General features: G+C 35.2%; 2 protein-coding genes and 1 pseudogene across 3 annotated transcripts; 2 read left to right on the top strand and 1 right to left on the bottom strand.

Moving 5' to 3' along the window:
* The first annotated feature begins 2,914 nt into the window (after positions 1 to 2,914).
* LOC143551872 (organic cation/carnitine transporter 7-like) lies at positions 2,915 to 5,358 on the top strand (annotated as a pseudogene). Its single transcript, XR_013138564.1, has 3 exons — positions 2,915 to 3,249; positions 4,059 to 4,295; positions 4,379 to 5,358. The product of XR_013138564.1 is annotated as an organic cation/carnitine transporter 7-like (transcript).
* Positions 5,359 to 5,505: 147 nt separating this feature from the next.
* LOC143551836 (uncharacterized) lies at positions 5,506 to 11,923 on the bottom strand. The gene is made up of 22 exons (XM_077042181.1): positions 11,761 to 11,923; positions 10,394 to 10,514; positions 10,239 to 10,301; positions 10,016 to 10,117; positions 9,729 to 9,897; positions 9,533 to 9,631; positions 9,166 to 9,324; positions 8,986 to 9,103; positions 8,822 to 8,879; positions 8,644 to 8,738; positions 8,306 to 8,404; positions 7,970 to 8,204; positions 7,812 to 7,882; positions 7,621 to 7,726; positions 7,392 to 7,534; positions 7,155 to 7,313; positions 6,986 to 7,089; positions 6,455 to 6,920; positions 6,191 to 6,359; positions 6,021 to 6,103; positions 5,841 to 5,917; positions 5,506 to 5,765 (listed from the first exon to the last, which is right to left on the bottom strand). The coding sequence occupies exons 1-22, from the start codon at positions 11,806 to 11,808 to the stop codon at positions 5,594 to 5,596; spliced, it is 2,916 nt and encodes a 971-aa protein (XP_076898296.1). The 5' UTR covers positions 11,809 to 11,923; the 3' UTR covers positions 5,506 to 5,593.
* Positions 11,924 to 13,148: 1,225 nt separating this feature from the next.
* LOC143551871 (uncharacterized) lies at positions 13,149 to 15,871 on the top strand. Its single transcript, XM_077042217.1, has one exon. It carries the CDS (start codon positions 13,248 to 13,250, stop codon positions 15,669 to 15,671), a length of 2,424 nt encoding a protein of 807 aa, XP_076898332.1. The 5' UTR covers positions 13,149 to 13,247; the 3' UTR covers positions 15,672 to 15,871.
* Positions 15,872 to 17,634: the final 1,763 nt, after the last annotated feature.

Here is a 17,634-nt window from a genome sequence, read left to right as displayed (position 1 = left end):
GCACCCTACAACAATGCAACAACCGAGAAATTAAGAAGACATCTATAAAGCATAACAAACACGTTAAAATGGGAAAACACACCTTGGCAAATCCTGAAGAAAATATTCGACGGTTACCACTGAAACCCTAGAAATCGACAGTACCTTACTAAACTACCGCCGACAGCAACAGACGTCGCCACAGTGAAAATCAGACCCACAACAGTAGACGACGGACGATGTAAAGAGGCCAAGGTTTTCACCAATCAGTGAATTATAAGAACACACATTTGAAGTTTGAACGTATTAAGATTGCCACTACCAACAAAACACATACATCCAATTAAAGTATTTAACAAGAGAATCCACTGAGTAGGAATTGTGTTAGATGATTGGAGAATTGAGTCGAATCGAATTACACAACCACATAATACAGAGGTCCAGGTGATTTGGAATTAGGGACTTAATTACTGTGAGACAGTTGATAATGAATATTAGGATGCAAAGAATCGGAATTTAGCGTTGAAGATTGAAGACTCCGATTAAGGTTGCTTTTGTTTCCCTCCATGTAAACACAAAACGGAAATGAATAAGATACCAAGTGTTAACTAGCATACATGTTTGAAGGCAGTTGGCTCTTTTCATGAATAGTAACTTTTGTGTTAACTAGCATTTACCTTTTAATATATATATATATATATATATATAATATAATTGATATTGGTTTGTATTTATTAAATAAAAACGAATACAATAATTGATGATTTCACACTATTTATTTTGAAGTATAATCAGATATGGTATCACGTAAAATATAATATGTTATATCGAGTTAATTTAGATACGTAACATATGACATATAAATTGAAACCGTCTCTATAATTAATGTAATATTGATTGGGGTTGGGGGTGTGTATTGAATATATTTAGGCGAGAGTTTCATAACAAATAAATATATAATGCTAAACTTTGAACTTTTACTAAAAAATATTTATTGTCTATGAAACTTCTTTTTTTCCTATATAATAGATTTGCTTCCTTATACTTGCATACCAATACAAAACTAATAGTCATGAAGAGTTTGTTTTTCTTGCTCTTTTACCTTTTAATCACAATAAATGCATCTTCGATAAAAAAAACACTCAAATAACAAATCTGATATCAAACACAACAAAAAGGTATGTCTTTTTGATTATTGGAATGTTTATATCTATAACGGAATTAAAGATCCTATCACCGTTCATGTACAATCTGGTAACGATGATCTCGGAAATCATACACTTGCATTAAATGACAATGAAAACTGGGGCTTTTGCGACAGTCTGGTCACATTATTTTATGCTCATTTTTATTGGAACTCCAAGAGGGCATTTTTTGATGTTTTCAATGAAGTTATATGTGAAAAATTGCACAAAATGGAAATTTCGCAAACTAAGATTATGCTTTTGGTTAGTTAAAGAAGATGGATTTTATTTAGGGGATCGGCTTAATCCAGACCATATGACCAAACTACATGATTGGTGATGTATTTTGTGTAATTATCAAATGTCTTGAAAGTTTTAACCAAGATTTTACCGTGTTCTTGTGATGAATAAAATGAATTTTAACCGTTATATTGCCTCAGTACCAGTACGATGCCCGCATTCGTTATAGCAACCCAATGAGTGAAATAATTTACTATTAATCTTGTAATATAAAAATCAACATCAAGTTTGATTCTTTTTGGTTCCTGCATAATAGTCTCTAATACTGGTCGATAAAAGTTATAACTTATTATTAAGACGTCTAAAATCTTGAGCATAGTTTGATTATCAAGAGTTTCCTACTTATTTTCAAAATCAACTTATATATTAATGCTCTTAGAGGAAAAACCAGATGACCACATTATCATAATATCATGTATTCATGTTAAAAGAATATTACATTAAACTTGACCATGGCATATTCGAATCCAAAAAGTATAGCATTTGACTTTTCTAATTAATATATGCAATAAGCCCAAGCCCATGCTCAACTTACATCATTATTCTGTGGGCGGGCCAATACAATTTATTACAGTGAAATAGTGAATAAGAAAATAGAAACCTAGAGAGAATTAATAAGCGGCTGTTATTTCCGGTAGCTTTTTTATCTCCATCTATATAATTACACTTAAAATCACTACATTTGTTCTCTCATATACAATTAAATAATATTTTTTTACATTTTTATCATTACCTTTTGTCTTTTATCCATTCACAACCACTTTCAAATATATTAAAAAATAAATCGAATGTGAATAGTGTTTCTCTAAATTTATTCATCTCCTACAAATTTTCTCTTTTCTCTACTCACAACATCTTACAACCCTCTAAAAAAAATTTAGAGCTCTCTCTCACAATAATTCAAAGGAGCTGTTGTGAATGCTTTTATATGATATTTTGGTAATTATTGTAAAATTAAAAATTTCTAAGGAAAATAAATGAACCGCATCACTTTTTAAAAAAAAAATAAATGAATCGAACTAATTTATTAACAAAAATAAACGGACCGTATCACTTTATTTTAACAAAAATAAACGAACTGAACTACTTTTCTAATAAAAATAAACTCAGGTCGAGAGAGTTCAGGTTAGAACGGTGGTGGTGGTTCAGTTCATTTATCTTTTTTTTTATAAAAAAAAGGTAGTCCGGTTCTTTTATTTTAGTTAAATAAAAGTAGTTCAGTTTGTTTATTTATATTAAAAATAGTCGTTTGGTTTGGTTCGTTTATTTTTATTAAAAAATTAGTTCGGTTCATATATTTTTGTTATAATTTGAATAAAAATGACTATTTAATAATTTTCCCATTAAATTTCCAAAATAAAAAATAACATCGTTGGTAATGTTCGTTACGTGACCTGTTTTTCCAACACAACAACCCGCTTCATCATTTAATAATATTAATATTAACCCCCAATTCGATCTGTTTTCTATAAATTTTACAAATTATTATTAATATTATTATTGTTGTTGTTCATCAGATGGGTAATGAAGGATTTGGATATACACTGGATGAAGCACTGTGTGCAATCGGGTTTGGAAGGTTCCAAGTGATAGTACTTGCTTATTCGGGTCTGGGTTGGGTCGCAGAAGCCATGGAGATGATGCTTCTGTCGTTTGTGGGACCCGCCATTCAACCCGAGTGGAGTCTTTCGGCGAATCAAGAAAGTATGATATCAACTATGGCCTTTGCTGGCATGCTTGTTGGTGCTTACTCTTGGGGAGTTGTTTCTGATACTTTTGGAAGAAAGTAGGTTTTTTTTACCATTTACCGGTGTATATGCATGTGTTTCGTGTTGGAACGTAGATTACGGTTTATTAATATTGAGCCGAACGTTCAGTAAACTGTTCGTGAAACGTATGGAGGGAAGTTTGTTTATCGTCGTTTGTTTAATAAACGAACGAACATGAATAAAATGTTTGTGTTCATTTAATTAAACGAACGGACGTGAACACATGTTTTGTTCGTTTATGTTGGATGATACCAAAGGACCAATCGTGCAATTAATGTTTTATATTTGTTCGCTTGTGTTCATTTGTGTCAGGGGAGGCTTAGAGGGTGTGCGAGCAGCACCATTGGCCGGGGCACATAAGGTTCGGGGGCACAGATTTTTTTATACATATTACATATATGTGTTTTTTGGTGTTAAAAATAAGGTTATTTGCAATGGTGTATGAGATAAGTACATGCTTAAAATGGTTTTTGCTTATAATAAATGTGTTGATAAAAGTTGTATCCATGTACGCTAGCGAATAAAAAATTTTCGTTTATCTTTGTTCAGTTATGTTCGTTTAGATTTTAAATGAACGAACATAAACGGACACGAACTGAAGAACATGCTCATTTTCTAAACGAACGGACATGAACACGAATATTTGTCTAATTAGGTGTTCGTGTTGGTTTAAAGTTAAATGAACGAATACGAGCATGCCCTTGTTCGTGTTCGTTCGGTTCGTTTACAGGCCTACTGGTTATGCATGTGGGCTCGGTACTAATAAACCGTAAACCGTAATCTATGTTCCAATATGTAGTTCCTGAATAATATATTAGCATTTCAGGAAGGGATTTCTTGGTTCAGCTATAATAACAACCATAGCCGGGGTTTAAGTGCTTTCGCGCCGAATTACATATCATTGTTGATCCTTCGATGCTTGGTTGGTGTCGGTCTAGGGTGCGGGCATGTGTTTACATCATGGTTTCTTGAGTTTGTTCCCATTCCAAACAGAGGAGCTTGGATGGTTGTTTTTTCAACTTTTTGGACAGTTGGAACAATAATGGAGGCTTCACTTGCATGGGTAAGTAACTAAAAGCTAAAAAATTTCATTTTTTAACTTTTTGGACAGTTGGTTTATAATTAAATTTTATTGCATATTTGCAGTGGATCATGCCTATATATGGATGGAGGTTGCTTCTTGGACTATCTGCGGTTCCGTCTCTCGTGGCACTACTGCTTTATGGTCTAGTGCCGGAGTCTCCAAGGTACCTTTTAACACAAGGAAGATTAACCGAGGCCCGACAGGTTCTCATGAAAGGAGCTGCACTTAACCAAAGGAGCTTCCGGTTGGTCTACTCGTTTCTGATCATATATAAAGGCTATGTTTAGTGAGGATGATTACGAGTCGTTAGAAAGTACCGTGTTACTCTCGTCCCCGAGAAGCAAAACCAGCAGTTCTAAAACGAGCGCCGGGTCGGGGTCTATACTTATGCTTTTTTCACCGAACTTGTTACGAACAACGCTTCTCTTATGGTTTTTGTACTTCGCCAACACGCTTTCATATTATGGGATTATATTGTTGACTTCACAGTTAAGTGTGGGGCAGAGTGAATGTGAAAGATCGTTGACTTTACACTCGGAGAATATTAAGGATCCAAATCTGTATGTTAATGTGTTCGTCACTAGCTTGGCAGAGCTTCCGGGGCTCGGTTTAAGATCTCCATGGAAATAATGTTTGTTGCAGGGTTCGTTCTGTTACTGCCGTTAGTCGTTCATCAGAATGAAGTGATGACTACGGGGTTTCTGTTTGGAGCTCGTATGTTCGTTTCAGCTAGTTTCGTCGTCTGTATCTATGCGCCAGAGGTATATCCTACAAATGTAAGAGCTACAGGAGTTGGAATAGCAACAGCAATAGGCAGAATTGGGGGTATGGTGTGTCCGTTGATAGCAGTCGGGATGGGTAGCGGTTGCCACCAAACACTTCCGGTGATTCTGTTTTAAGTTACGATACTTTTGTCGGGTCTAAGTGTCGTGATACTTCCATTTGAGACCAAAGGGAAGGAATTAACGGACACAGTAGATTTACATGTTCAAGTAGAATGATTTATGTTCATATCTAGTGGATTATAGAACATAATAGACTTGTGTATCAGTATTACAGTTCAAATAATAATAGATACAATGCAGTTCTCTGCTTAAAAAAATTTATGAATCAAACGACTTCTCATTGCACGTTTTCTGAAATCGAAATGCAGTATATATAAATAATGGAAACTATTAAAATAACAAGTAAAAAATCCCTTCTATTAATTTCAAAAACAAAAATTACATTTCAGTATGGTCTGAACCTATTTCAAGCCGCAAATGTAACCTAAAACCTCAGTTAATCTTAGCCTTGGGTCGCCTTGGCTTTAACACGAGCCATAATACAAAGAAGACAACCAAGAATGCGGGAATGGTGGTCAAGTCAACCTCAACCTTAACTTTTCTCTGCTTGGTGCAGTGAATCTGGTGCATGCTGGCTACTGTAGTGTTCACATACTCTACAAACCTGCAAAATATAACAAGAAATAAGTAACTAAAAATGCGTTAAATGTTGTTAAATATCTTATGAGTTATGACTAACCCGTTGGAAGCATCTTCCAGACTAGTTAAAATTCTCAATGCGTCCACAAACCGTAGTTCTCCAGCAACTGTTGAAATCTAAAAGATAATATACAGATATCAGTTATTTATTAAGTAAATAAAAAGTGATACTTTTTATGCGTATTGTATTATGCAGGAAAAAAGGCATAGTTGAACTTACTCTTTTCCATCTGTTAACAACATAGTTATATTTGTCCACCAAGTGTCGCTCATGCGTCTGGAAGGCCTTAAAGCTTTGTTCAGCTGGCATTTATTCATTAGCATTAACATTATTACAAATGATAACTGAAATAATAAGAAAAAAGATCAGCAGAAGTCAAGGGTATATACATGTACGCTCCACCATTAAACGATGAATTGCTGAGTTAACTCGCTGTATAGAATCCTCAAGACTTGTTAGCATATAGCTGCGTGCAATCGTGTCTGATAGAAACTGTGACATATGCCACCCTTGTGAAGTGACAGATAAGGGGTTGCATCCCACTGACCATAACCAATCCTGACATGACATGTCAACCAAGAAAAAATCAAATATGAAAACATAGATTCGGCTTCTAAAGGGTAAACCAGTTTAAAGATCAACATACTATATACCTCAATTGCAGTTTCATGAGCTTGACTATATACAAGATGAAGTGGAAGCAATCCAGCAAGGTGTTCAGAAACAGCAGCCAATGCAGCTTTTATCGGCCGCTTTAAGTTCCACAACAGAGATTGACCATTGCATTGTAGATGGCTTTCCCATGATGGCGTGTCAGATTGGACAACAATAACCATATCAGAAAGCGCCTTCGCCTGATAATGTTTATCCACTAATAACAGCTCCCCGTGTATAAACCAGAATATCGGAACTTCTAATGTGGACCTACCATGAGCATGAGAACCTTTAAGAGAACCATGATCACTTAACCGCTGCAACTGATGCTGTAATATAGAAGAGTCAAGATACGAACGAACGCTTCTTCTAAACGTGCCATTAACAAGCAATGAAGGTACAGCAGAGGCTCTTCTAGCTACAGAAAAAGCCATTGCCAATGCGGGATCCTCTGAAAGTGGTAACCTACAAGAGATTATACAAAAATTAAGTCAAAAGTACCAAATTTACATTGATAAAGGTCAGCTTACATGTGTTGACTAAACATTGGTTTCTGAGAAGGTAATAGTAAAGAAGAAAGTCCATCTGTGATAGCATTTATATCCACAGGCAACGACTTGATGTTCCTGACTTTCTACATTTAAAAAACAAAACTAAGAATATGCTTTCAACTTTTCATCAATAATTAAAATGATTTACCTCCTGTGTGATGAAAAATAACTGGAAAGATATTTTCTCGTAATGATGGAAAGCCCCGTCAGCAATGGAAGGTGAAATGATGTGCCTCATAGAACCCCATAATGTTGCGCCCATGTGTGCAAGAAAAGTGTCACGTGCAACTGTGTAGTTGTGGGAATGCTGTAACATTGTATGCATATTGTATCAATTAACCATATAAGAGAAAACCACTATAAGTGATTAAATGATATAATATACCTCATAAGAAATATCACTGAACAAATTCCAATTCTCCATCCGTTTTAAAGCATCTACGGCCTTTTGTTTATGGCTTTCAACAGAATCGTCATTTTTAAATGACTCGAGCTCGGTTTTTAAGTCGTGCATTCTCTCCTCAAGCTCTGGATTAAAATAAAATACATTTTGTTAGATAAAACATTAACAAATAAAAAATAAATTTGAAAAAAGAGCTCATGTTGTGGACTACCTTCACAAAGAGAGAGTTTTGACCTTCTTCCCCAACAATGCTTGAAAGCAAACAGCTCGTATATATCTATCTCTGCCAACAGGATATCTATAGCTTGATGATCGTTCTGGCAAATTGAAGTATATCATAATAATGTCTCCAAAATCAAGTGTATTATATATATTTAATAAAATTGTAGTTGAGATGCATACTTCCCCAAATGCAGCAAACTTCTCCTGAATTGCATCTTGCAAGTGATCTTCAGCTTCTTCTTCAGTAATTTCTAGCTCAAAACCATCTCCATGTCAGCAAAATGAAAAATGTGTAGCTGCAATAAGGTAAATAAAGTATTTTGGTAGTTATTTAGTACCTGCAACTGCACCAAGGGTTTTTTCCACATTGGGTAAGGTGAGTTCGGTACGCACACCTTCTCCACCAACAGCGGGTCCCCAAGAAAAAGGACCCGCACTTAAATCAATAAAAGCCCATCTGTCTTTACCAATCCATGTATCTGTAAGACATTCTGCATGGACCCCACTCAAATCACCAGATTTCAGATCCTTTGTCCATTGAAGCTTCATGTCTTCGTTTTTTCCATTTAACAACTTCAAATATGATGAAGTACAGAATTATTTTCCATCTATGAATGATTTTCGGATAGCGTACCCCGTCTAAACATTATATTTACTGATTTAATATGACAAACCTGGATAACTTTTGCTTGAATAATATCAGCCACGTCATTCTTTTCAGATAGCCTCTCAACATTGTTCAATGCAATCAGGCAACTATCATACCATTCTATCTGAATTGGCATTAATAAAATCATGTTAAGACCATATGATCGATAGCATACCAGTTGTGAGAAGACTAAATGCTTAAAAACCACTGTTTCTTTTAAAAAAGTGCAACTGGATTTTAAAAGGCTATAAAACAAGGGTTGGTCACTGAATCTTGCACTTGAGGCAGACAGCAACTGTAAACAAATATTTATGAGAAAATCACAAGGTGGTTTGACTTTTAGTGGCAAATGTGAGAACTGACCATGTCGGTTTCTTCTGTTATTGTCCAGGAAAATTTTGCCATTGGATGTTTTTGGTACAAGGGTTTCTTGATTTTGTCCATAGCTGACCATATAGCTGTTTTACACAAATTAGACATATATTTAGGCAGTAGTATTGAGTTTAGAAAATCAAAACAATAATATAAGATTGCTACACACCAAATGGTTTTTCTGTCTGTCTTTCTGACTGAAGGATTTTGTCTTGTAAACTTTTATCCTGCATGCAAATATATGTTCGGACAATAGGTCATTTGCTAGTTCTTAAAATATAACTTAAAGGCCAACAAGAACAACTTATTAGTTGACCAAATTAATAAAAGTACCTCCTTGAGAAAATTTATTTCACTCTCTGACAATCCTCTCCTGCAAAATTTCATGACATCAGCTACAAGTAGGTCCGTATTTGCAAAAAAGATATAGATTTTAGATAAAAATTGTAAAAAGAAATATCATATAGCAGTAACCAAATAGCATTTGATGAAAAACGAATAAAGAAAACTAACTAAACAAATACACGCCTGTAACCATATCTGCCTCTCCTTGCATCACGCTTAGGATTCATTACAAAGATATTATATGCACTTTCTAAATCAAGATATTCCACAAGGCTGGTGAATATAACATCCATCAAATCCACATCCACTTGCCAAAGACCATCATGCCTTCAAAGAGAAAAGGTTCAGTGTTAGAATGGTGAAACTTAATCATATGTTGCAAATTAAACAAATGCAAACAAATACTAGGAGACTCGTCTGCAAGACTGCAATTACTGATACTATGCAAAAACTCTAAAGTTTGATACACGTGATATAGAGGTATAAACCAAAGTAAATGTAGAGCGTGAGAAGAAACACGGGTAATGAGATCTACCTGGTATGATTAACATCATCCTTACGAGAGAGAACACCAATAGCATGCTCAAAAATGGAATTAACTTTCTCACTCGTCTGGATAGCATGGACAGAGAAGCTGCAGGAATAAATGTCCCAAAGGCAGAAAATTAGTAAGAAAACAAAAGAACCAGCAACCCTATACTTGTTAACAGCAAAACGAATATAAACATTACTTGTAATTGATGTGACTAACAAGAGGAAGGTGATGCTGATGATTTCTGTATATCCTATTTTTGTAAAACGGAGCAAGAACTTCTTCGGCTTGTGGAATTCTAGTGTGTTCAAATATATGATCAATCTTTGTGAACCAACGCTCAATTTCCTCAGCATGTAGCTTAAAAGCTGTATCAACATCACAAAAGTATATTCATCAGCACCCAACTTTGTATTAGTTCAGGAACACAAGAGTTAAGTCATCAAAGGTAGAGAAACTTGAAAGCTATATCATATTATCATATACCTTGGTTCCCGGTCCCTTCAAATCCTATAAAGATGAAATTCACAGGAACTGGAAGATACATGTGTTCAACTTCTAAAATCTGTAGATAATTGGCAATATTCCCTGGAATAAAGAAAAAAAAGATCATATTTCTTTCATGTATAAGACCCAACATAATGAGGTTGAAGATTAATCATGTTTAAGAATGCCACTAGGATTTAGTAAAAGATGAAGAAATAAGTACCTGCTTTGGTGTAATTAAGAATGCTTGATTGCTCAATCGTTCTAGTCTCCAAATCATCAAAATCTACAAGCATCCAGTAATAGATTTAAAACAAACAAACAATTATGAGACGGATAAACGAGCTGACAAAAGAAGAAAAAATGGTGCATGCATACCGCTTCGTATCACGGACTCACTCCAGAACTTGCTCCTCTCTTTGAGATTAAACAATGAAAATACTGATGATCTTCCAGTTTTACGGGTGCCAGGAGATCCATATGACCTGCTTGCTGTTAACTGGTATGAAAATAACACAATGCAATTATCAGTAAACAATTATTACAAGTACTACATTAGAATACAACCAATATATAGATTACTAGCTTTCACTTAAACCCCACAAGACTCTCCCAGCATGTATGACTAAGGGCATGGTCATGGATTCAATGTACCCAAATTAGACTAATTATCAAATATTCAAATTTTCGAAAGAAAACAAAATATTACACTCATTATGATCGTAAAACAAAATGCATAATTGTTAAGTTGATTTGGTATCTCCTTTCTTTGCCATCAATGACTAAAGTCTACCTAAATATGCAATAGCAAGTTTTGATACCATCCTAGAAGAGAAAAAGGAGAGTGGTAACACAATGAATCTACAACATGTATCATAAGAAAAGCAGCTGAGAATAAAGATAATCCATAATGTATACATATATAGTCATGTAGCTTGAAGTTGAACTCCATAGTATCCATGAATCACAATTTGCACAGTTAGGAAAGCAATTGTTGCCGTGTCGATTTATTAAAGAGAAAACGAAAAGTAACATTCAATTAATTGTGAATTGAAATATGTACTTAAGCTCACCACTTACATCTACATGCATGTGCAAATATAATCTTTGCAAGTACACTTGCACTTGTTCAAATTAATTTCAATGATGCGTGTGTTCATTTTGAGTACTCAACTTTCTAATATCCTAACAGGTAAATATAACTGAACTATATATAACATTTGAATCTAGCACTTCTTAATGTTACTATCATGGTTGTAAAAAACGCACCTAGGCGCCAATTAATCACTAGTTTGTACCCCACCAACTAGATGCCAATTAATCGCTATTTGGTCCAAATCAGTCAAAAACACACAAGCATGTGTGTATATATATTGAAATAATACACATAAATTCCAATCCGATTCATCCTTATTTATCACAATTAATCGCTAATCCCTACCTTACCGTCTGGCTAGCACCTAGAGAGTTCTACAACACTAGTTACTATTGATACAAAATTACAAATATAGACATTAATAATCTAACACTAATGCTTTTCAATTCTAATACTTACTAGCTACTAGTTGCAGGCTTAATTAAATCAATCATCAAACATTAATACCAGAAGAAATTAGTATTCAGACTACAGAGCTGAATTCTAAAACGTATATAATTGTTATTAAGGAATAAATAGTAATGGAATCAAATCAAATCAATAACCAGTAATGAATCGGAAATGAAATGGCGGTTAAATAATAAGTTACCAGCAACAGGAGAGAAATGAAAGGAATGAAACGGATCGAGTGATGCATGGAGCTAATTGAAATGGATCGTGAAATTGAGTTGTAATTGGTGGTGATTTGTGCCCTAGAGATTAACAGAGTGAGGATCTATTGTCGCCAAAAGAGGGCACTGATGAAGACGATGAAGTAGTTGTTGTTTTGTTTGGGCGGGTTTTTATCCGTGGGTTGTCGGGTCGGGATATGGATGCACCACGAGCCCAACTAGCTTTCCATGAAATGAAAATGGTTTATACTTATTTTATAGGTCACGGTTATACCATAAAAAAAAACTAACTTGTAAGGCCCAGATGACGTGGAGGAGGGTGGATAAGGTGGTTACGAACTAGGTGACGTTGAGGAGCTCGAGTCCGGCTACTTGATTCGGAGATGCAGATGGTCTAGCAGACTGGACGGGTGGACCACCACTCTCTTACGCATGTATTTTAATATTTTTAGTGAGGTTTTCAGAGTTAATGTTGTTGAAGAAATGCGTGTTTATAATTTGGTAGTTGATGTGATGGTTTGTGGATAACTAGTGTTTAAGATGTTTTTAAAGGTTATAAGTACTCGGGGGGAACTAACTATTCAAATCTTCCAACCAATCACTTGGAGACAACTCAAAACTACCATTTAAGTGTGCCACTTTACCCGCTCTTGTCGAACTATTTGGTCGACTACCCAAATTGCACCCCTAGTACCGTAGAACTTAAAACATGTAAAAACGCATAAAAGTAATTATAACAAAAGTGAAACCTTCTAAAGTTCAAATGTTGGCTTAAGACGCTGGGGTGTTTGGAATTCCTTATTTTACCTTCTTATAACTTTTCAATAAGTTACAAAAGCGTAACTTATTAACTTTTCCTCTCTCATCAAAAGCAATCACAAACAACTTATTACTTTTCAAAAAGTTAATAAGTTATAACTTATAAGTTGTATATGCTAAGCAAGCCTTGTTTAACTTTTCATAAAAAACACAAGACATAGTTTTCACTCAAAATGCCATCAATATCCGATATCAACTGAATTCATGTCAATTCGCGTTTGCAACAAGCTGGTTTTACCAACTGAATACACATCGTTTTAATATGTTTTTCTTTATCATAAGCTATATATGTGTCAAAACCATTCTAATCATTTACTAATTCATTTTTTAGATTCAATATAGTTATCATAACAAACCTAATCTATACAAACCGAATTCACGTCACTCCCTCGTCAAAATGTTTTTATACAAGGTGTAAAAAGTAACCTCACTTTTTTAAACTTTTTAAAATTGTTTTCCTTTTCTTTTTTGTTTTAATAAGTCCAATTAAACTATTAAACTACTTCTCTTATCTATACACAAGTTCCCCTGTTCAAAAATTATCCATACAAACACCTTCCTGTGTAACACTAAACCCCACCGTCGACCACCGTCCGGCCACCGTCCATCAAATTCCGGCGAGTTCCATTCCACTCCACCACCCCTTATGGCAGACAAACTAGTCCTACCTCTTCTCCTCCCAAACCCACCACTCTCTAAACCCTTCTTTGCCCAAGACCCACACCACCATAAACCACCACCACTACCACAATTAACCACCAATTTAACCAATTTCCTACAACCCAATTCAACCCACACAAAACCCATTTCACCAATTGTCTCAAAACGCAGAATCGGCAAACACAACGACCCAAATAAAGGTAAACCATGGTCTTCACATTTATCCCCAAAAGGTCAGTTAATTCTTGAAACCCTAATTTCCAAAACCTTCAATTCAACTCAAATTGATAATTACTTAACGACCCTTGTAGAGTTTCATGAAAAAGACCCCGAATTCGATACAAAGTCGTTGTCTTTAGACATACTAGGCTTAATCCAAGGGTTAGGTCATTACAAGAAAGTAGAATTAGCTTTAACTGTGTTTAATTGGGTTAAGCAGCATTATAAAGATTCGGGTAAACTGTTACGCGGGTCGGTTGTGGCTGTAATCATTTCGATGCTTGGTAAGGACGGGCGGGTTTCGGTGGCTTCGTCGTTGTTTCGTGGGTTGAGGAAAGACGGGGTTTCGGTTGATGTTTACGGTTACACGTCGTTGATAAGCGCGTACGCGGGTAATGGAAGGTTTCGTGAGGCGGTTTCGGTGTTTAAGGAGATGGAGGAAGACGGGTGTCAGCCGACGAAGATTACGTATAATGTGATACTTAATGTTTACGGGAAAATGGGAATGCCGTGGAGTAAGATCGAGTCGGTTTTCGATGGGATGAAGAAGTCGGGGGTGGTGCCGGATTCTTATACTTATAATACTTTGATTAGTTGTTGTAAACGCGGGTCGTTGTATGAAGAAGCTAATAGGATATTTGATGAGATGAAGTTAGCGGGATTTGTTCCGGATTATGTTACGTATAATACGTTATTGGATGTTTACGCGAAGTCACGTAAACCGAATGAAGCGATGGATGTTTTAAAGGAAATGGAGGGTAACGGGTTTTCCCCGAGTGTTGTGACTTATAATTCTTTGATCTCGTGTTATGCTAAAGACGGGTTGTTTAACGAAGCTATGGAGTTGAAAGGTAAAATGTTGGAGAAGGGGATAAAACCGGATGTTTTTACGTACACGACTTTGTTTTCGGGGTTTGAAAAGGCGGGGAAAGACGAGTCTGCGATGCGGGTTTTTGATGAAATGATTAGTTCGGGTTGTAAACCGAATATTTGTACGTTTAACGCGCTTATAAAGATGCATGGAAATCGGGGTCGGTTTCTGGAGATGATGAAAGTTGTCGAGGATATTCAAAAGTGCGGGTGTGATCCTGATATTGTGACGTGGAATACGCTTCTGGCGGTTTTCGGTCAAAATGGAATGGATAATGAAGTTTCGTCGGTGTTTAAGGAAATGAAACGGGCCAGGTTTATACCCGAGAGAGACACGTTTAATACGTTAATTAGTGCTTACAGTCGTTGTGGGTCGTTAGATCAAGCGATGAATGTGTATAAAAACATGTTGGAGGCGAAAATTAGTCCGGATCTTTCGACTTATAATGCGGTTTTAGCAGCGTTAGCTCGTGGAGGCCTTTGGGAACAATCCGAGAAGATTCTAGAAGAAATGTTAAACGAGGGGTGTAAGCCTAACGAGTGTAGTTACAGCTCGTTACTTCACGCGTATGCAAACGGGAAACAAATCGAAAAAATGTGTGTTCTTGGTGAGAAGATATACTCGTACAAGATCGAACCACACGTTCTGTTGTTAAAGACTTTGGTTTTAGTCAACAGCAAAACCGACCTTCTAGAAGAAACCGAACGCGCATTTCTTGAAATGAAAGAAAGAGGTTTATCGCTCGATATCAACACGTTAAACGCGATGGTTTCAATATACGGAAGAAGACAGATGTCAATGGAAGCGAACGAGATTAGTACATACATGAAAGAAACCGGATTTTCGCCCAATTTAACGACGTACAACTCGTTAATGTACATGTACAGTCGGTCTTCAGACTTCCAAAAATCCGAAGAAATCTTGAGGGATATAATATCAAAAGGGATCAAACCCGACGTTATATCTTATAACACTGTGATTTACGGGTACTGCAGGAATGGGAAAATGAAAGAAGCTTCACGGGTATTGAACGACATGAGGAAATCTGGCGTTGTGCCCGATGTTATCACGTATAACACATTTGTTGCTAGATACGCTGCTGACGAGTTGTTTAAGGAAGCGATTGATGTGATAAAGTACATGATTAAACAAGGGTGCAAACCGAATGCGAGTACTTATAACTCGGTTGTTGATTGGTATTGTAAGTTTCATCATAGGGATGATGCGGTTTTGTTTATTAATAATCTTCGTGAGGTGGATCCGCGTGTGTCTAAAGACGAGATTAGTAGATTGTCTAAGCGTGTCGCGGAGACGGCTTAAGGGTGGTCTAATGTACTGTTGTGTGTTAATTTTAGGCTCATGTAGATATGCAATTTAAAGGTGTATAATTGTTGATATATTTGATATATAAGTAGGAACCAAAGTCTTGAGATAATAATAGATGTTAGTGTAGAAAGAACTTTGATACTGTAAGAAACATTTCACCTTTTGTTGCACAAGCTGCATAATATTATACTGTGTCATAGTTGTGTTTTAGTTTTGACAATGTGCACAATATTATTTCAGTAGCTGGTAAAACAATGGTGTGATATGTCAAAAGTCATACAATTTGTATGATGTAAAAGTTGCGTTATACGGCCTGTATGATGTGACCAGTATGTGATTTGCAAAAGTCATACGGCCCTTATAACCTCACAGGATTTGATTTCTTGATGCTTCTTTTGTTATGGCTGTTATAATATTTTGGACACGACACGATAAGGCATGATGACATGTGGTATTATATACGAACATAGCACGATAACTAGTTGTGTCATTTTTTTCCAAACACAAACACCTACAACATGTTTAGTAACGGGTTAACCTGTGAATACCTGCTAAGAGTCATGTTTAAAGACACAATAAATAATATATGTTTAATGAAACAAAATTTTCAAAGCAAGCATAAAACTCTTAAATAATAAATAATCCAACACATATTTGAAACAAAAAACCACAAATCTATAACAGACTTGGAAAAAAAACCACATAAACATTCACAACAATCATTAAAAATATAATATTGGGTTCTGACAGCATGAGTGAAATGTCGTATGTAAGTATGACTTTAAGGTTAGGTATTTAGGAGTGTATATTTATTACTTTTTAAAAAAATTAAAACCTACACAACTTACTAACATGTTAACATGCATTTAACCTGTTAGAACACAAATTTAAACATGTCTTAAACAAGTCAACATGTTTAAGACAAGAAATCTATTAAGCTCAAACTTAAACCTGTTAAAACCTGTGTCATGTCGTTTCACTAGGTTAATACTTTAATACAACAAAACTTGATTTAAGTGATTTTTCTAAACCTAAAAGAAAAAAACATATTGCTTTTTTTTTGTATTAATAATTTAAATGATAACTAATAAATTAATCTATGTATGCTGAAAATTTAACTGTATTTTCAAAGACAACGCACATGCTATTGTCACTTTGTTGACCGGCAATTGTACAAGTCAACCTCGCTTTGAAAGTCATACATATATTGGTGCATTTACACTTGTACTCAAGTCAAGCTAAATTATTAAAACAATGAAAACTATTGGTTTTTCCCTTTTGTAAATTTTGTCTTAGAATAATATCTTAATATTATGATAAAGACAAAATTTACAAAAGGGAAAAACCAATAGTTTTCATTGTTTTAATAATTTAGCTTGACTTCGAGTACAAGTGTAAATACATCAAAATCATGTATGACTTTCAAAACGAGGTTGACTTGTACAATTGCCGGTCAACAAAGTGACAATAACATGTGAGTTGTCTTTGAAAATGCAGTTAAATTTTCAACATACATATACTATAAGATATATATTGTATACAAAATTGCAACAGAATGTAAACCGGGTCATAGATTGCGAACGGAACACATATCGCAAACAAGGTACATAACGCAAATAGGCCACTGCAGGGACATTTTGGCATGATTAATTATTAAAATGATTTAAGTAAATTATGGCGCAAATTGTTGGTGTGAAATAAAGATGGAAGCAATCAAACATGTTACCTTGATCGATAGTGCCTTCAAGACCGCCACTTGTCTAAAACCGAAAGAACTACACAATCCAAAAATGATAAATACTGTTCATGAATAATACATATGCGTGCTTAATTGCATAATATAAAAATGAAAAAATAGTAATTTAAAAAGGTGAAATGGCCAGTTCGGTTTACACGAGTGGTTCAAACGTCGCCTTAGATGATTTGTAAAGTTGCCAGTGGAATCCCAATTTAATTT

The sequence above is a fragment of the Bidens hawaiensis genome, unplaced genomic scaffold (assembly GCF_021521415.1).
Source record: "Bidens hawaiensis isolate Kalapana, Puna unplaced genomic scaffold, B.hawaiensis_p1.1 tig00016672_1, whole genome shotgun sequence".
Lineage (NCBI taxonomy): Eukaryota > Viridiplantae > Streptophyta > Magnoliopsida > Asterales > Asteraceae > Bidens > Bidens hawaiensis.
The sequence above is the reverse complement of the archived record's forward strand: the minus strand, read 5'-3'. Positions and strand labels throughout refer to the sequence as shown.